Source organism: Pristiophorus japonicus, chromosome 16, assembly GCF_044704955.1.
Source record: "Pristiophorus japonicus isolate sPriJap1 chromosome 16, sPriJap1.hap1, whole genome shotgun sequence".
NCBI lineage: Eukaryota > Metazoa > Chordata > Chondrichthyes > Pristiophoridae > Pristiophorus > Pristiophorus japonicus.
The window spans coordinates 102,188,902-102,210,187 of NC_091992.1; the positions used below are offsets into that span (position 1 = coordinate 102,188,902).

General features: G+C 42.2%; 1 protein-coding gene across 1 annotated transcript in view; it reads left to right on the forward strand.

The window, feature by feature from the left end:
- The window catches only part of LOC139226687 (septin-9-like), a 291,693-nt gene that overhangs the window by 17,543 nt on the left and 252,864 nt on the right, over nucleotides 1-21,286 (forward strand). Inside the window, exon 2 of the mRNA XM_070857620.1 lies at nucleotides 15,261-15,317. Coding sequence (XP_070713721.1) covers nucleotides 15,261-15,317 — 57 coding nt within the window. The remainder of the gene's footprint in view (nucleotides 1-15,260; nucleotides 15,318-21,286) is intronic.

The following is a 21,286-nucleotide window of genomic DNA, read 5'->3' on the forward strand; positions in this document are numbered from 1 at the left end:
CCGATTTTGTCCCGGTACTTAAGGAGGATGGCATGGTTAGAATTTGTGGGAATTATAAAGTAACAATTAACCGTTTTTCGCTGCAGGACCAGTACCTGCTACCCAAGGCAGACGACCTATTTGAGACCCTGGCTGGAGGGAAGACTTTCACCAAGCTGGACCTGACCTCCACCGACATGACGCAGGAGTTGGAGGAGTCTTCGAAAGGCCTCACTTGCATCAACACACGCAAAGATCTGTTTATCTACAACCGGTGCCCGTTTGGGATTCGGTCGGCCATGGCGATCTTCCAGCAGAACATGGAGAGCCTGCTAAAGTCTGTTCCTTGCACAGTGGTCTTCCAGAATGACATATTGGTTACAGGTTGGGACACCATGGAGCACTTGAAGAATCTGGAGGAGGTTCTTAGTCGGTTGGATCGCGTGGGGCTCGGGTTGAAACGCTCGGTGTGTTTTCCTGGCACAGGACTTCGAATTCTTGGGTAGGAGAATTGCAGCAGGTGGAATCGGACCCACCGACACCAAGATGGAGGCCATCAACAATGTGCTGCGACCACAGAATGTGACGGAGCTGTGGTCGTTCCTGGGACTCCTTAACTATTTCAGTAATTTCCTACCTGGGTTAAGCACCCTGCTAGAACTCCTGCATGCACAACTGCACAAGGGAGACGACTGGGTATGGGGGAATTCACAAGAGGCTACCTTTTTAAGAAAGCCAGAAATCTGTTCAAACAAACTGCTTGTCCTATATAACTCTCAAACGATTAGTGCTAGCTTGCAATGTGTCGTCATACGGGGTTGGGTGTATGTTACAGCTGGCTAATGAATCGGGGACTTTGCAACCGGTCGCTTACGCATCCAGGAGTTTGTCCAAGGCCGAAGGGCCTACAGCATGGTTGAAAGAGAGCCTCTGGCGTGTGTTTACGGGGTAAATAAAAAATGCACTAGTACTTATTTGGCCTCAAGTTTGAGCTTGGAACTGACCATAAGCCACTCATATCGCTGTTCGCAGAGAGAAAAGGGATTAACACCAATGCCTCTGCCTGCATCCAAAGATGGGCGCTCACTCTGTCAGCATACAACTATGTAATCCGCCACAAACCGGGCACAGAGAACTGCGCAGATGCTCTGTCGGCTGCCACTGCCCACCACCGGGGTGGAAATGGCACAGCCAGCGGACTTGCTCATGGTCATGGAGGCATTCGAGAATGAGAAGTCCCCTGTTACGGCCCACCAGATCAGGACCTGGACCAACCAGGATCCTTTGTTGTCCTTGGTTTTAAAAAAAAACTATGTCCTCCGTGGGAGCTGGTTCGGTGTCCCAGTGGAGATGCAGAAGGCGATTAAGCCATTCCACAGATGCAAAGACGAGTTGTCCTTGCAGGCGGACTGTCTATTGTGGGGCAATCTTGCCCAAGAAAGGCAGACACATTCATATGTGAACTGCACAGCACCCACCCAGGCATTGTAATGATGAAAGCTATAGCCAGATCCCATGTGTGGTGGCCTGGCATCGACTCAGATTTAGAGTTATGCGTGCGCCAGTGCAACACTTGCTCTCAGCTGAGCAATGCACCCAGAGAGGCACCACTAAGTTTGTGGTCAAGGATCCATGTAGACTATGCGGGCCCATTTCTAGGCAAAATGTTTTTGGTTGTCGATGCCTGGTCAAAATGGATTGAATGTGCAATAATGTCTGTAAGCACATCCACAGCCACCATTGAAAGCCTACGAGCCATGTTTGCCACGCACGGCTTACCTGATGTCCTAGTCAGCGACAATGGACCGTGCTTCACCAGTGCTGAATTCAAGGAATTCATGACCGCAATGGGATCAAACACGTCACAACTGCCCCGTTCAAGCCCGCAGCCAATGGCTAAGCAGAACGGGCAGTTCAGACCATCAAGCAAAGCTTGATACGTGTGTCGGAAGGCTCCCTGCAGACCCGACTGTCCCGAGTGCTGCTCAGCTACCGCACAAGATCCCACTCACTCACCCGGATTCCCCAGCCAAGATGCTCATGAAAAGGCCGCTCAAAACAAGGCTCTCTCTTGTCCACCCTGATCTCCATGATCACGTGGAGGGCAAGTGGCATCAACAAAGTGTGTACCATGACCGCGCAAATTTGTCTCTCGATATTGAGATCAATGATCCTGTGTTTGTGCTCAATTATGGACATGGTCCCAAATGGTTTGCTGGCACGGTCACAGCCAAAGCGGGGAGTAGGGTGTTTCAGGTCAAATTGGCCAATGGACAAACTCACAGAAAACATTTGGACCAAATCAAATTGCGGTTCACCAACAGCAACGAACAACTAGAGGAGACACCACCAACTTTGATCCTCCAACACACAAACACAAGTGGCAATTGACATCATGGTTGACCATGAAACTGAACTCCTCCTCATCCCCAGCAGCCCGGCAAGACCGGCTGCCCAACAGCCCAGTGAAGAACTGACCAACCCACCCACACCCGCATTTGTACAGAGACAATCGACAAGGGAGCGTAAAGCCCCAGATCGTCTCACCTTGTAAATAAGTGTACTGTTGACTTCACTGGGGAGTGCTGTTGTGTATTTAACTCTTTTAACCTGCATGACACCTGACCACCAGAGGGCCCACCTGTTGGAGTCCCAAGGGATCCCAGCATCCCTTGGGAGCACAGTATATAAGCAGGCCACCCACGAGGTACCTGCACTCTGGAATCTTATTAAACTAGCTCATTGTACACAGTACTCAGTTTCACCCTTTTATTATGAGTATCAATTACCACCCTCCCATATGCTTCAGAGACATGGACTATGTACAGTAGGCACCTCAAATTATTGGAGAAGTGCCATCAACACTGCTTCTGCAAAATCCTACAAATCCATTGGCAGGATAGGTACACCAACAGCTGTTCTGTCTCTCGGGCCAACTTCCCCAGCATCAAAGAGTGTGGTCAATGCTATCAGCTCCAATGGACCAGCCACATTGTCCGCATGCCCAATGCTCGACTACCAAAACAGGCACTCTACTCCAAGCTCCGTTATGGCAAGCGAGTCCCAGGAGGGCAGAGAAAATGCTTCAAGGACACCTTCAAAGCCTCCTTGAAATAATGTAACATCTTCACCGACTCTTGGGAATCCCTGGTCCAAGACTGTTCAAAGTGGATGAGAATCATCCGAGAAGGCGATGGACGTTCCGTCGGGAGCACGCAGAAGCCAAGCACCCAACTCACCAGTCCCTTCAACCACTATCTGCCCCACCTGTGACGGAGACTGTAGATCCTGCATTGATCTTATCAGTCACCTTAGAACTTATTTTAGTATGGAAGCAAATCATCCTCAACTCCGGGGGACTGCCCAAGAGAAGATCTGGACACAATGCAGTATTTAAATTTCAAAAATGTACAAACATCATTTTAAATCAGCTGAGTTGCTGATTTAATCAGAGTTGGTGCTTAATAAAGGACGTGTACTTCTGAAAGGAGGGAGGGAAAATCAGACAGGCCATTGTCTTGACTTGTTCTTACTGGTGGCTGATTGTAATAGAACTAAATGTAGAGACCATCAAGTTAATATTGTATCTGTTCCTCATCACAGGAGACTCTTATCCAATTGGGACCTGAGGAAGAGACACATTTGGGGAAAATTGAAGGATAAATATGTCAAAAATAAACCATTTAAATGCGTTGTATATTGCAATAGCTCAAATTGAACGAGATAGGTTTACAGTTTTTTAAAAACTTTTGTAGCCATTGAGCATCCAATTTACAAATGGAGAAATATGTAATTTTATTAACTTTATTTTATGTCTATGTAGTGTCAGTGTAGCTAAAATTAGCAAGTTATTCCTCCTGAGGCAGAAGATTGAGTGTTCCTGCCCCACACCAAGGTTTGAGCACATAATCTGGGCTGTCACCAGCATACGATTGAGAGGGGAGTGCTGTATTGACTTAGGTGCTATTCTACAGGCTAAGGCCCATCAGCTTGTTCATGGAGGCTAAAAATACCCAAAAGCAGACCGTTTGCCCAGTATCCCGGCCAACCACACGCATGTTTGTAGAATCTTGATCTGCACAAAATTGTTATATTGTGCACATATGTGAAGTGTTTTTGGAATGTTTGCGTTGTGATTGTAAATACAATTTCTAACAAGCTATTAAAGTTAAATTGTTTTATGTAACTGGTCTCGGCACCGATTCTTGAGGAACACCACTTCCTACCTTTTGCCAATTTGAGTAATTACCTTTTAATCCCGGCTCACTGTTTTCTGTTTTGCAGCCAGCTTATTATCCATTCTCCTACTTGTCCCCCGACTCCACATGTTCTGGCCTTAGTTATGAGTCTATTGTGTGATAGCTTATCCAATACATTGCGTCTACTGCATTACCCTAATGACCCTTTCTGTTGCTACTTCAAAGAATTTAATAAGGTTGGTCAAGCATGATCTGTTTGAAATCTGTGCTGACTACATTTACAATTTCTAGGATATTTTTCTATTGCATCTTTGAATAAGGATTCCATTAGCTTTCCTACCACTGACAAGCTAACTGGTGTATAGTTCTCTGGGCTTGTTCTAGCTCCCTTTTTAAATATAGTGGGGTTTTTTTTGTGGCATATCATATGGAATAAATCCAATTTGGTAAAAACTACATGAGCCTGCTGCATTTCGAGGGCACTCCATTCCTCTCTGACAACGGTGACCTATGAACAGAACTGGTTGCAGTCTATCTGATAACTGCATACTTAATGGGAACCAACTATCCGCAAATGGCATTTCAGTATTTGTTTGTTTAAAGGATTTTGTCCAGAAATCAAATCCATCATGAAATTGTTTGGCGGCATTTGTTTATTTTTAATAACATTTATGGATTGAAAGATGGTGGATTGCATCATTTTAATCCTGAACAGTCGAGGAAAGTATCTGGCTAAAGTGGCAAGAGTTCAGAATCTCTCTCACTCTTAAAAGTGCAAGAACAGATTTTTTTTAAATAAGTATGTAAATTCTGTGAAAGTTCTCCTGATCTCCCACTGTAACTTTAGCGGAAACTTCAGAGAAACAGCTTATATATGCCATTTACATCATTTCTCTGAAGTTACGATGGGGAAAGAGCCCCCATGGAAATTCTGAGCATCAATCTACTTGTGTAAAGGAAAGGCATAACCTGACATGCTTCTTAATTATGGTTGTTTAACTTTAGTTCTTGATAAGAGACCCAAACTTCATGGATCAATAAGAAATTTGCATAGCTCACACAGAACACATGAGGTCTGGAATGCACTGCCTAAAAGGGTGGTAGAGGCAGAAACCTTCATCACATTTAAAAAAAATACTTGGATATGCACTTGAAGTGCCGTAACTGCAAGGCTATGGACCAATAGCTGGAAAGTGGGATTGGCTGGATAGCTTTTTTTGACCAGTCCAGCACAGACACAATGGACCAAATTGCCTCCTGCTGTGCTGTAAATTTCTATGACTCTAACATTACATCTGGAAAATCTATTAAGACACAAAGCTATGAATTAATGCACATTACAAAGCAGGTGTGTGAATTGTTTCTAGATTTTATTGGGGAAAAAAGTATTCCACTGGTCTAATCTTGCATGTTTTTGATTTGTGTATATTATTTAACCTGTAAATAAATCTTGATAGTTTTGTTCTGTAAGCAGTGTCTGACTACCTTTAGGGAGTATGGAGAGTTGGCATCCCTCATGTTCTGCAGTTAGTGATACACCACAACTGAAAGTTAATTGTTAATTTGAGACATGTTCGTTCATGCAGCACAGGTTTTAGATCCTGGGAGATTCCGAAGCCTGTGATAATCTCATTTTTGCCACAAACACAAGGCAAAGGTGTGGTGGGGGAGAAACTAGATGGTAACTGTTTGTTTTATTAAAATTTAAAAGGGAATCTATCTTTTTTCAATTCACTCAGCCATAATATTACCTATTTAAACCATGGAAGCCTATCACTCAAACACTTGATTATTTGCATATTATTGAAGGAAATACTATTGGACTTCTGATATAATTAAATAAATTTGACATGGGTGCCAATAAAGCAATATTCCATATTCCTGATGTTACAGACTTGCATTTTTTTGAGGGGCCATGAATTTTAGCATTAGCTTGGTATTGACTTATTTAATTCTGTCATGGTACATAAGGAGTTAAATGCCAGTTTCACTTGCAGTTCCTTTTTGCAATCATTGGTTGGTTTGTCTGAAAATGTTGGCTTGTGAGTGGGGCCATGCCATTCAATTCAAATACAACTGTCTACAATTTGGTTGACTGGCATCCCTTATTGAATTGGAGTTATTTAAATTCACATTGTCCAGTATCTGTCTTGAGGTATTATCAGCCAGATTTTTTTTTTTCAAATTGAGGAGTCTGTCCTTAACCTCCCTGAAGGAAGCTAGCTAAGCCAGATAGCTGAAGTAATCGGTGAGGAACAAGTGGATGGGAGGGTCCACTATGAGCATTAATTACAGCCCCAGGTTAAGCATAGGAATTGTGATCTCTCTTCTATTCAATAAAAAAAATAAACTAGCTAAGTTTAACTACTGTAAATTTATTTGGCAATTAAAAGCCTAAAACAAAGTCCAGTGTCGTATTACTCTGCTTCCTTCTGCAGATAAGAAAGATCCTGTACAGGGTAGAAACATTGGCTGAACATAAGAACTTAACACAAGAAATAGGAGCAGGAGTAGGCCAGCTGGCTCGTTGAGTCTGCTCTGCCATTCAATAAGATCATGGCTGATCTGATCTTGGCCTCCACTCCACTTCCCTACCCCGCTTCCCATATCCTTTGACTCCCTATATTGGCTGAGATAATCTGAAAATCTGTTTGTTTTCTAGGCACAATATAAATTTTTGCCTCTAAACATTCTCTGGGGCTCATCAATGACCAGTAGTCAGAAACAGGGAAGCTGGAAAAAAAGGAGTAGGGAGTAAAATAAATTTTAAAAACATAAACCAGCTCACAAAATAGCATTGTATAGATCATAAGACCTGTGAACAACACATGTCCTGCAGTTCCCAGTTTCTTCCAAACAGTTGCTCCTTTTTAAATATTTTTTTTAAAGCCTAGAGACCTAAAGGTTTTGCCACTGAGATCCCGGGCCAATACACCCACAAAAATTTCCATCCTGCTGCTTAACACATGCATTCTGTTTGTACAGGCAATGATACCAAAGATTACAAGCCTTTGTAAATTGTATGCTTTCTATTATGTTGGCTTGAAATATTTACAGTCCTTGGATTAGTGTTCCACTGTACCAGTAATTCGGTAATGTATTGAGAGAGCACATAGAACTTAAATGGGATTTACATCCACCTCCTGACTTGTACTGGTGTCTAGTTAGTATAGCACAGGCCCAGAGAATTGGAAAATATGACCGTAACCTTGTATCACAAAAAAACAACTCTGCTAAGTAGCATACTAGCATTTACAAACACACTTTTTGAAAGTTGAAGAATAAGAATGGTGGGTTTAGTGGAACTCCATGGCTATGCTCTTAGGGCTATTTTGAGGCCAAGTACTGAGAATTTTGAAAATAAATCTGCAGTAACTTAATATACCGTTTGAGATTTTATTTCTAATTTTGTTTTTTGTTGTGTTTCTTTTAAGAGGATTTTTTTTTAGGTCGGGCTACTGTTTGTAATAAAAAAAGCAATTATGCTTTCAATGGGAAGGTTTAATAGAGTATGGCACAAAAAATATTCTCCCACTTGAAAACCTAAGGGGCAAATGGCCAACTGTTCCCTGTGCACTGGAAACTTTATTGCTAATTTATACATGACATTTTGATAAAACATTGAACATTTGTCTAAAGTGCCCGTTTAAGTGAGCATAGAAACATAGAAAATAGGTGCAGGAGTAGGCCATTCGGCCCTTCGAGCCTGCACCACCATTCAATAAGATCATGGCTGATCATTCACCTCAGTACCCCTTTCCTGCAAAAAGAATTACAAATGTTAAACCTGAGGACCACGATTTCAGCAACGGGTGCGAGTGGCATTGGTGGTGTGTGGGGAACACGTTCCTAGTTGCAACCCGCCCTCTGACCGCAAGCTTCCGTGGCTGGGGCTTGTTAAGCCCAGCCTGTGGGTTTCCTGGCCAATTAACTGGAAGCGGGTCCGCATTCTTGGACAGATTTGTGAGCACCTTTGGAAGTGGCTTAGTGAGTTGCAGTGAACGGTGAAACATAAGGGTACCCCCCCCCCCTGCCACCATGGTGATGAGTGTGAAAGAAATGGGTTGGACATTGCAGGGATGTTTTATGAAGCTGGTGCGCATTGGTGCAACCTGATGCATCATGTGGCAGTCAGAGTGTACAGCGTAAAGTGAAGTAAATGTGGCCATGGTGAGGCCATCACTGGCCTCCTGGGCAGCAATGTGATTGGGTGCTGATGCTCTGTGTCCTGTGCAGGTGATTGCAGAGAAGGTTGGTGCTGATGCTGGTATGTCTGGTGATGTTGGTGTTGGGACTGATTGTGGTGGGATTCTGAGGAGCAAGGTGAGATTTTTCCAAGGGCACTTATGTTGCTGGAATAGATGGCAGGTGAGGTTGAGATGACCGAAGCACCCTGTCAATGGTGAGAGAGGTTGCTCCAAGGTGGTGACAATGAATAGAGAATTCACTGCAAACACTTCCAAAGTGCATGCAGCTCAAAGTCTCTTCCAAATCCTCAAGGCTTCAGCTTCTGACATTGGAAAGTGAACAGCTGTGAAATGGTAGCTTTCATACCATTTCTGCAGCTGTTAACTAGCCAAAGCAACAGAGTCACTGAGAACCCAAGGGTTGACAAAGCCGTTAAATGGCTGATGTGCAATGGTCACCACACGTTTATAAAAAAAAAAATAATCCATGCACAGGCATCTTCCACCCCCTCAATTGGAGTTCAGGACTGTAACATCAGGTCCTTCATTGAAACATCTGTGAACTCTCGTGGAAGCAAGTCATCCTCATTCGAGGGGCCGCCTATGAAATGAATGAGATGAAATGATTGGTAAAATTGTAAGTGCCTGCTTTTCCTCTAATTAGTATTTAAGTACCTTTTATAATAATTTGTCCTACCGCTTGCTGTCGTGTCTATCAGAACACCGACCTGACCGTTGAGAAACTGACACGGAGGCGGGTTCCGAGCGGGAGCCCGACCCGCTGTCAGTCATTTTAACAGCGGGCCCACACTCAAGGCTGGGAAGATTCCGGCTGATATGTCTGCAATGATTGGTTTCAAGGATGAACTTAACTTGGCATGGGTAAAGTGAATGGTACCATTAACAGTTTCTATCTTCTGATCATGTTGGGTGTCAGCCTTGGTCCAGAGGTAGCACTCTCGCCTCTGAGTTAGAAGATTGTGGGTTCATAGTCCCACTCCAGAGACTTGAGCCTATAAGCTAGGCTGACACTCGAGTGTAGCACTGAGTGGTGGGTGTAAAAGATCCCATGGGACTATTTTGAAGAGCAGGGAGTTTTTGTGATGTCCTGGCCTTGCTTGTCCCTCGACCAACGTCCCTAAAACCAATTATGTGATCTTTGACCATAAAGTGTTTTTGGGACATCCTGAGGTTGTGGAAGGTGCTATATAAAATGCATGATCATCCTCTTGGGTGGGTATTGAAAGTTATGAAGTGGCTGTACCTGGATTGCAATAATTCAAAGTCCAAAATCCAAGAAAACTATATTTCAGTGAAGTTGAACAACAGTGGCAGGACAAAAAACTTCTTCTCAGTGCACCAATTCTGAGTGTGTGAAGATTCCAGGTTATGTTAATGTTTATTCAAACATTATATGGTGATAACTCTTATACAAGCTTGCAGTATTTAGAAATATGTTTTTTCTTGTTTTAATAGGAATTTCAGGGTCTAGTTGCATGCTTATAAAATCATTCTAGTGCATAATAAAAACTCCAGGCAGTTTCTGCTGTTTCCCAACAGTAGATTTTAGTAATGATCTCAGTCTATTTTATCAGCTGAGATTCATGTTAGAAATGTTGCCATTGAGGTATTCTTGGCATAGAGATAGAATGGCTTTATTATACAGGGTATTAACTCTTCTGGGTCTAGGAGCAGTCCTCTTGTTGAAGGCGTTTTGGACCAGACAAGTAGTATGTGTGTTTTTTTTTTAAATTGTTAGCTCATTTTACTGACACTTCAGTCCAGGGAGTCCTGAAAAGTGACTGATGTACATGAGATTCATGAGTCCAGACTATTGAGCTCTGTTGTTTATCATTGTGGTTATTTTATTAAAAATACAAAGACATTTGTGGACTTCTTGATCCTTTGCTAAGGATGGCTTTGATTACAAGACTTTAAAAAAAAAATGTATGTGTTGTATCGTCATCGTGATTAATTTAATTTTTTTTAAGGGTTTCGTGTTCGAAATTATTTTTGAACTATTTTCATGAACCAGTGGCACAATTAGTAAATTGGAGCATGGTGCTGCCTCTTGTCTATTATCACGTTCTTCCTCTCTCCCCACCATTTTTTCTTTCTCCTCTTTCCTTGGGTGAGGTGGTGGGGAGTGAGCCACAGATCACTTTTTTTGCTTTTGCGAGCAGGATGCCAGGGGATCTGACCATGGCTTCAAGGCCCAGATGAGAAGCTCCTCAGTTGAGGGAGTGATCCAGCCAGGGCTACGGGTTTGCTTTGGGGAAAGTCAGTTGTTGAACTTTTTGATCTCCATGCAGGAAAGAATCTGGCCATGGCTGAAGGCTAGTTTTGCATCTTGTTTTGGGGAAGAGGATCTGAAGGGAGGGGGTGGTGCTCCGACCTCTTTTCCCACCAACCCCTTAATGTCATTTCTTCCGCTGCTTGTCACCCCACTGTTACTTGCCCTTTTCCTCATTTGTCTCTCCTATTTCTTCTCTTTCTCACCATCACCTCCCCTACCCCTTAACTGTTATGTATTTAACCCCTTGTAACCTGTATTACATTATCACCAGAGGGCCTACCTGTTGGAGTCCCAAGGGATCCCAGCATCCCTTGGAAGCACGGTATATAAGCAGTGCCACCCACGAGGTACCTGCACTCTGGAGTCTTATTAAAGGAGCTAAGGTCACACTTGCTCATTGTACACAGTACTCAGTTTCATCCTTTTATTATAGACGTATCATTAACCGTGCCCCTTTTCCTCTTCACCTTCCATTACCTCGCCTGCCTACTCCACTTAGCTTCCTCCCCTTTTCCTCTCCCTACACTGCCCCAAATTTCTGCACAACATCCCCTGACCCCAAAATAACATGCATTTTTAGGGAAAAAAAGTTAGTGCTAGGAAACCAGTAAAGAAAAAAGAACAGGTGCAGCATACACTCCGGGTGGATACCAGGGCATATTGACATGGGCATGCATGGGGTGTAATAGAGATCCACCTAGTAGACTACTGATATAATAGCAAAAGATCTTGTGGCAAGGTCACGGGACACAGTTCTCATTCAGAAGCTATCTTGTGTGTGTGCTTGTTAGTGTTGTTGTCTCAAAGATATCACATGGGGTACAAGTCAAATACTATTGACTGAGGGCAGGTTGGGGCACAAGCATGGCGGTGGAAGATCAGGAATAGAATTAGTGAGTTTGTAGAAGGTGCATCTCGTTATGATGAAGAAAAGATTGGGGAGAGAAACCAGGCAGGAGCTGAGAAGCCAGTGGAGGTGGCAGCAGGGAAACTATGCAAGATTTACATCAATTTAAGTTAGATTAAAGTAATTTATCTGAAGGGCCCATGACATGAAAAATAAATATTTAAATGTAAACTTATCTATGACCTCCTGGGAGATGGAGTCTGAAGGTACAGAAGCACCACTTTGTAATGGGTGGACGGAAAGAGAATTGGAATTATATGTACACTAAAGTTGTTTTTTTTAGGCATGATACAATTGTGACATTGAAAATGCAAGAAATAAATCCACAACTTTTAAATAGAGACATATGATTGGGTCAACATATGTCATTCATTTGAGTTTCAAGATTTCTTAATTTTTACACACACATTTTGGAGTTTACTGTTGGGTGCAATTGGTGGGGCCAAATTTTCTGTCCATTGATGAAAGGATTGATCTAATTCCAAATGGTTTATTTATATATTTTTTTTATCTGCTACAATTGAGCAATCTGTAACTTACTCCAGGACATTTACTGTTTTTAATTTCTGTTTCCCCTGCTTCCATTTTCTGTGGGACTAATTATATATAGCAAAAACAAAAGAAAAAATCTATGCCATAAAGCTCAGACTACAGCTTCCCTCATTGCTTGATCTGAACTGTCAAGTGTGTATGGGGTGGGAGGGCCCCGCATCAGAGAAAAGAGACATAACCATGTGATCCCTGGCTTGCCCTGGTATCTGATTACAGGGACATTAGTGACACTGGGATCAAGTTGTGTAGCTGCCCCTTGGCTGTAAGCATCAAGCCAGATGGATGAAGGAAGGAGATGGACAGTTTTTCAAAAAAAACATTCACAAATTTGAGTTATAGCATTGGTATCGTTCTGAATGTGGGGGAAAACAAACATTGGTTTGGAGGAGCTGTAATTGGATTTTCACACAGTAAATGGAAAAATCCTTGCACGAGACCTTCGTTGTGCTACTTGATTGAAGTGTGTGTTTTTTTTAAAAGAAAGTAAACCCAGCTGAACACTGAGTCACAGTGAATCACTGACCGATTCCTGCCACGTTTTTGCAACAGAAGAGATTTATGAGATGAATTATTTTGGTTTTGGTTAAAATGTATTCCCTTTGAATTCTGCGGTCTCCATTCAGTGGCAAATCGAATACTTTTTAATCCACATGGACTTCACTACAGAGTTTTCGAACATGAAGTATTTTTTTCCAACTGGCCTGCCAATCCTGTGGAGCGAAATTTCTTTTCAAACCCTGTTTGACCTGGCCAATATTTTTTCTGTTTGTTTTTAACCCAAATAGAAGTTTTAGATTTTAAAGAAAACACAGAATGGGGATCACTGTATTAATGGTTAAACTGCAGTCCAGATGTGGGGAGGAGACTAGCTTGAAGGCTTTAGTCACTCAGCAGATCAAATTTTGACTGCAGGCTTTGGCAGACTGACGCTAGACATCAAATATCCAGTTGCAAGCCACTGTTTTCTTAACGTGTAACTAAGAATGCTTTTTGTATTTTTGTATTTTCATTCTTAAAATTGCATTATGTAATGGCTTCTTGTCACCATGTTTCTCTCCCTCCCAAAAATAAAATAAAAGCATATAGTTGTTGTCCTACTTTAGTTTCGCCCCTCACCACTCCTGTTCTGCCAAAATCCATTGGGCAAAAACATCATTAGCTTGAAAAGAAATCATGGACTGTTTGCTGCTGCTCTTTTAATAGCAATGATGGTTGGAGGCAGACATTAAAACTGGCAGGATACCAGGATATAATATGAAACTGGCAGTGGTTACTTCTGTTTTCTGGCCTTTCTATTTAAAAAAAAAATTAACAAGCATTCAAGAAAATATCTTTACAGAAATCAGATTTGAGATTAAGACTTTCTGTACTAATTAGATGGCAGGAGAAATGTGCTGTTTACCACGGCACCCCCATTGGAGTACACTGCCACCACCTGCCGATCATCACTACACTGAAGTAGCATCAGAACCACAAAAGGAATACTCAAAGGGACAGCCACCAAAGAAGAGTTTGGGAGGGCATGCTGGCAATAGACTATGCAAACATTATATGTCCAGTTGTGATATTTATTTAGCTATACATTAAAACCACTCTTGGTCAGCTATCAATGGGACTGCTCAGAAGTGATTGACCCAGTGAGGTGGTCGGCTTAGAAGGACTTCCTAATTTTCCTATTATTATCTGAAATGAACGCATTGTTCCCAGGCTTTATTTTTTTCTATGATGGGAAGGTGCGCTCAACTCCACTTTGATGTTCAAATAGCAACTCTTCCTCCCAACCTTGATTTCATATGCAACTGTACTTGTATCTATAACCAAATACAGCAGTTTATAGGTATACTATAAATTGGAAATCCAAGTAATTCATGACTATGATGACTAAAGTAACCTGTCGAACAAGATCCCAAGGTATTTCGCAGAAATGTAATCAACCAAAAATGGAAGTCAAACCAAAGGAGGTGATATTAGGAGAGGTAGTCACAGGTTGGGGTATTCACAGCGTTCCTTTTTATTTACTCCAATTTCTTGCCTGCTTGATATGTTTTGGTTATCCCTGCCTCTGCCTTTCTCACTCCCATATTTACATTCTCTGCAAGAGCACTGGTACCAGTCTGGTTTGGATGGAGCCCTTCCATCCTGAAAACTTCCACCTGTCTCCAAACTTGTCTTAATGCCCTAGGAATCTGAATAACCCTGCGTTCTACACCATCTCACCAGCTGTGCAGCGATGTATTTAACCTTTTACACTTGAGTGGTCCATCGTATGGCATCAGGCGTAAACCTGAGACTACCCTTGAGGTCTTGTACACTGCAAGACTTTCACTCTAATCTTTCCTATATCATCGTTTCCTGTGTGGCCCACTACTAGTGGCTGTTCTTCTTTTCCAAGTTTTACAAGTAGCCATGTTACGTCTCTTACCCAGGCACGGAAGAGGTGACCTGCCATTCACAAGTCCCAGTCCCAGCTGCAAATTAGGCTGTCGTACACCCTATAATTGAATTTTCTTCCCCCACTCCATCACTTAACACGTACCAGTTTCCATGGAGTGTGTGCCCCTCTTCATCGTCGAGTTATCCTGGGGTGTGATTATGACTGCTGCTGCTGATATATATATATATATATCCACTTGAGTGTACACCAGTGTTGTGGGTTGGGCTCACATAATAGAAACTGCCATTTTCCTTTCTATTGTAGTTATTTACATTTTTTTAAATAAAATCCAACAAAAAGGGAGCAAATAGACAATTGTATGTTTTTTCCCATCACCGTGCAGCTCTCTAAACCCAACGGTTCTTGCCACTGAGGGAGGGGGGGGGGGTAGTTGCATGACCTGTTGCCCTGTCAATGCCACCTTCAGCTATAAACTTCAGAAATTTATCAATTTAATAAAGGAATCATTAATTGGCAGAACTTTCAACCATACTTATTGGCACTCTGGTTTGAAAATGCTATTTTGACACCATTTGAAATGAATGGATTTTTCAAGTAGTGCAACCCATTCACTTTCCTCTCTGTGAAGGGAAATGTTTGGTGATGAACTATGGGGGTGGGGGGAGGGAAGGGAGAGAAATTGGGGATAACCAGGTAGATAAGTAAATCGACATATTGTGAATATTATTTTCTATCATTGTTTTAGGAATTACAAGGACAGCTAGTGGAAAATTGAGAAGAACTGCTGATGTCACTAGTCCAAGTAAGTAGCCACATAATCAACATTACTGTGTGGAGCACCAACAGCTCATGTTTTCTGCTCTGTTTTGATTCGTAATGAATTCAGTTACATTTATGAAGCCTTTTGTCACATGATTCATTCATTCATTCATTGCTGTTTGCAGCATTTTCTCACAGTATTTAATCTAGTTTCCTTTTATTTAGAAGCTAATTGGGAATATTGATTGAAGAAGCAATTGTTTTCAATGAGTTAAATGGGTAATACTGTCGGAGCAGAATACACGCAGGCCAATTCTATAATGTACATGGTGTAAACAGTGAGAGAAGAACAGGAGAAAACTTTCAAGCATTGCTGAGTGAGGAACCTTTACAACCATTAAATAAGCGTGTCCGTTTGGACATTCTTTATGATGAGAAGCAGAAAGCATTAGTTGATCGAAGCTTTATAGATTGTGGCAGTTTTAGAGACTCTGGCATCAATTTGGCTTCAGTGGCAGCATCAAGTGGGCAATAGTCAACGGGCACCTGTATTGCACACTGCTCGATTTTTCATTTTCCATGGATGCAAATCGCTATTGTCCGTTTTGCGCTACTGACCAAGTCTAATTCATACATCACGGTTTGTTTTTCTCTTCAGAGTAGGCAGGTTGAGGCAGAGACCTGAACTATTCCCATGTTCTAAAGGACAAGAAAAGACCATTTTGATCCATATAGCTGGTCTTGGAGTTCAAAAACAGATAAGATTGTAGCCCAGAGTGAGTTGCAGGCGGGAGGAGTGCACTCGCATGCCTATTTTTTTAGGCCAGGGTATTTTAACTCCAAGGCCTCATGTTTAAATGTTGCTGCTCCACTTCTCTCCTGGAACGGGTGAGAAGAGGGAAGAGAGCGGCTGCCAACAGGTCAACGGTTGGACATTGCTGGTTTCCAGGTAAGTGGCAGGGAGAGGGTTTCAGGCGACTCTCTTGGAAGGGAGGGGCGAAAAGAGTCCAGAACAGGATAGGCCATCACATTCCTCGTGGAACTCCAGAGTTGCACTCTTGCTCCTCCTCGCTCCACAATGATTGAGACTAACTGGAAATCTGCATTGGCTTCCCTGCTCAGGCTTTGGTTTAAAACTGCATCATGGTCCTATTGTGTGACTTTGTAGGTATGTATAATAAGCAATACTTGAAACTCTAGCTTACCACACTCCATTTCCAAGATCATGCAAGTGGTGTTGTGTTCCTTCGTTGACCTCTGGGATGACTCTTCCTTTCCGGTGTATTCCTTTCCATGGCATTGCTTCACCTTGGTAATGTGCCATGATAAAATTGTAGGTGTGGTCTCCCTACCATGTTATGGTGCACCAGTCTGAAATGGATTTTCATTTTTGTCACCAGGATTTTAGATTTCTCACTGCCTTGTGTGTAATTTTGAAGACTTTTCCCCATTTGTATTGTTTAGGTTTGCAGAAACTGGAAATTTTTGATCTTTGGTTCATCTCCAATATTTTCACAGCATTTTTGGTTGGTTGGTGATTGATGTTTATACTAGAATCTCTTGGAATGATTCTTCTGTGGCAAATCATGGCAAATTCTGATTCCCTGGCCTGAACTATATTATTTTAGGTCTTTAAGTTATAATGGTTTGAGCAGCCTTCCTCCTGAAGATGTGAACCAGTGAATACCTTCACTTTACAATTTCTAAGTTATCCATCGACTAATAACTTGACCAATTGTTATATATAAAGAGTTGGATGTTTATATTTCCAACGATGCAATTGGTATCTAATTTAACTGAAGTATGGCTGAATTGTTCAGTGTCAATTTTTAGGTTAAATACTTTTTTCAATTGCTTTATTTTGCAAATGTAGACCAGAATTGGTTCCTCATGTGCATATATGAACTGAGTTATGAGGTGTTGTTTAATGCAGTTGTGGGAATACGAATTTATTTTCTTTCCCCCAAGAAACTGTTCGGTCACGTCTTCCTTTTTATAAAATGTGATGGTTCTCATGCTGCAGGAAAAATGTTGAATGTCATCTGTGGAGTGCGACTGGTTTAATAGTGTAGATTGTAATCTTCGATTGATTCCTGGGAACATTGCTCGATTGCTTTGGTGGGTGATTAGTCACATCACCTTCCTGGAGGTTAGACCACATCATGGCAAATTGTGCACAGTCTTTCGAAGGAGCTGGTTTGATATTTTGATATGATGGTGTCATGTATTCAACTGTCATTGTAATCTATGTATAAACTGACCTAAGTTGTACACCATGAGAACACTGACCACTAGGTAGTGAACTTGTGGGAGACACTCCTAAACTGAACTTTCAGGTATAAAAGGGGAAGCTCCACCCATCTTCTCCACTTCAGTGCTGGAATAAAGGTTACTGGTCACAGTGACCTTCTCTGTAGTATGGGCCTCGTGTGCATTTGTACTGTATAGTAAGGACATAGTAGATGGGATGGGTTTGTTCAAGGTATTCAAATGAGTGGCCATTTTCCACAGCATTGTATTCTGGCGCCAGCATGCGATTTGTTAATTTCGAATCTTCTTTTTTTTTGTTCAAATCATTGCCTCCATCTTGCCACCTCCATGTCTACAGCTCCAGCAGTTGGTGAACATTATCTGGTCCCATGGGCCCACCTTCAAGTTAGTCAGCAACTTCGCACCCTGGCCTATAATTAACTTTTATTAACTTGGTGTAGATATAATTGGTAAATGTTTTGTTCATAAAACTGCATTAACTTGCCTCCAATAAAAGTAAAGAATCTCAAAGCTAATCCATTCCTGGCTGGCTAAGAAAATATTAAACTGGTAATAATGTGGTTATTTCAAGGAAAATGATTAAAAATTATTTCATGGCAAAATCTTGGTAGGAATTTCAATATCTTGCACCGTGGTGTAGGTGAATAATATTTTATCTGTGTGGCTTATGGGTATTTTAGGTATGTTATCCAATTTGAATTGTAGCTTCTGACTTTAATGCCATAAATTTATAATTAAAAAATCAAATCTATTACCATATTTAAAATAATTATGGCCATACAGTCTTAACTGCAGTTCTTGCCAGTGTCTGTTACTATATGGATCAGATACAATGACTGATATCAGGTTTATAGTATCTGTCCTTGTACAATGGTCAAGGAATTTATGGTATAAGGTTAAAGAACTACTCCTGGAGACTCCAGCTTGCCAACAATTTTGGTAAATCGACTTTGTCAAACTAATTGTGTACTCTCTCCAATCTGAGTGTATTTGGCTAAGTACAGTGTTCATCGTGTCAGAATAGTGTATTTTTAACCACTGTGACCAAACTTGGAAGAATGCTACATGACCTCTTCAGAGAGCAACCCCGTAATTGTGGGCACGCTAAATGATCATTAACTCGTATCTGCTTCAAGTAACCTTTGCTTGTGTCAGAAGTGGCAATCCATCATGATGTTTGGGTAACTTCAGCTTGTCTTTAGATCTGCGGATGGGAATTTCTGGTGGGGAAATTCATGCAACAGAAAGAAAATTCAGTGGCAGCCATTTGGACAATTTATTCACAACACATTGACACTCTGCACAACTGCAGAAGAACAAAAAAATGAAATTTGCAATCTGAGTCCCCAATTTCACAATTTTTAAAATAAAAACAGCGGGGTGGAAATCTCTGGGTGCAGGAGAAAGGAATATTAATGGCTTAGGTTTTTTTTAACTGCCTGTATTGGAGTACACTTATTTTTAAGTAATTTACAGCAGCTGACTACACACCTTGTGCTGCTTTTTTTTTTAACCATTGGCTCAGTCCAGGGGTTGTACTGATTCGGCTCAAATATAATGGCTGGAGTGGACAGGACCTGGAGAACCCAACACACTTCATGCCATCACATCATTGATTGACTTTTATATTGGCTGGTGGTCTTGTGCTAGTAAGTTGATGGTGTGAGCAGAGCCAAGTGCACTAGGCTGATTTGTTCTCATCTGAAACTAGCACCACAGCATTTGCCAGTACTTGATGCAAGAAACAGGAATGCAGGGCTTGAACCTGGTTGGTGAGGTAAAATGCTTGATTTGTGCCAGTTGGATAAGGGCTACAAGAGTAAAATAACTATGATTGGAGTATTTTTGTTTTGGTGTGGGCCTGATTGAGGCCAACCCTCATGTCAACTCAAACACTTGAGCAGCTAACAGATGTTCATCTGCCTTTTCAAGGGTCGGTTCAATAGTCAATTGAAAAAATGAAAGCAGTGTTCAAACTGGCTTGAAACATCAAGCCCTCTGCTTGGAGACAAATCACTCGTGTTTGAATATCAGTGATTTGTCCTTGGAATCCCTACTAAACCTAAATGGATGGTGATGTCACACGTGGAAGTTTGTCTGTCGGATTAATACCTGAAACCGAGGTCTCTCAAAAAATCTGTTTGTCGTCTGCCACATTGGTGTGCTGTAACAATTTACACTGCTGAAGACACTGCGGTGTAGAAATTCACCTCGGCCGCAAATGGGTCGCACCGACCGTTTATCCTGTGTTTTCACCGCCGCAGTGGATGCAGTGGCCTCTCGCGTAGAATTCAGCTCTTTGTCTTTTTTTTCCAAGCGGAGCGGAAGTCGCTCATAATGGAGGCAGAAGTGGGGGCGGAGAGCAGAAGATCAGTCATCAGTGGGGGCGGGGGGATTGTCCGCCACGGTCAATGATGATGTAATCGCTGGTGCGTCACCATGTCTTTCCCTTCACTTAAAGGGGAGAGCCACTGCGAGCTCTCCGATTATTTTAGTTGGGCCCACTGGGCCACCAGGGAGGGTTTCGGCCAGGCCAGCGGCCTGGCACCCAAGAGGGATGTGCCAGGCTAACTTGGCAGCCCGGCCGAACCCGGAGGCCTAATTGTCGGGCAGACCTGGCAGTCGGCTGACAACAAAAATAAGATGGTGGCTGCAGCAGTGCGGCCGCACTGCAAACACAGCGCACCAACAGAAAAAACTGTCGGGGGCACCGCGTGGCGGCCGCAAGATTTGTTTGTGAATTTTGCTTGCAGTGCACGCTTTGATGACGCACGTAGGAGGGTTCAGCAGCAGCAGGGCAGAAATGGGGGCCGCCGGAAAAACCACCACGGAGAATTTCGCGAGCGGCGGAATTTCGTGCAGCATTCGACCAAAAATCGGCCATTCGACACCACTGCGTGATCGCCACTTGCCGGCGGCAACGGGCCTTCTTGGGAGGCTAAACTTCGGCCCCTGTATCTGCCACACTCCAGTTTTACAATACAATTGTTGTGCTGCAGTGACGTGCTATCAAACTTGTCTCGATAAATCGCTTTTTGTTTGCTTTTTGAACAAAACTATTAATCTGTTTTATTTCTGTTTCTCCCTGTTTACTGCCTGGCTGTGTTTGCTTATGAAATCATCAGGCAACAAAATATAGCCTTTGTCTCACGCAATCCATCTTTAGCTGTACAACAGGTGTGAGCATGAAGTCTTTGCTCAAATACAAGTCTAATAGAGTCTAGACTGCAGAATGTTTGAATAAAATTCATTATGAAGTTGCCATTTTTCTCCACATATGTTGCATGTCTCAATACATGTGCTGAAAAAGCATAACCTAGTTCATAGTGAGCACACAACGAAATTCGAGCACCGTGATGTCAGATACAATACAAAAAGTAATAGGAAACATTTTCATTGAAAAAGCATCTGTTAACCCTTGTTTGTGGGCAGAGATTTACTAGGCATGTCATTTTGTGAAAGAAAGGACTTGTATTTATATAGCACCTTTCATGATCTCTATCTCAATGTGCTTCACAGACAACAAAGTACTTTTGAGGTGTAGTCACTTATGTAATGTTTGACACTAGTGCCACACATGCTCACAAGGACTATTTCAGATGAAGAAACTATTTAGCACATTTTAATTTCACCCTTCCAGAATACAATAGATTGCATTCATATAGTGCCTTTAATGTAGTTTAACATCCCAAGATGTTTCACAGAAGTTAATTGAATCCCAGCCTCATGTTTCCTCTTTAC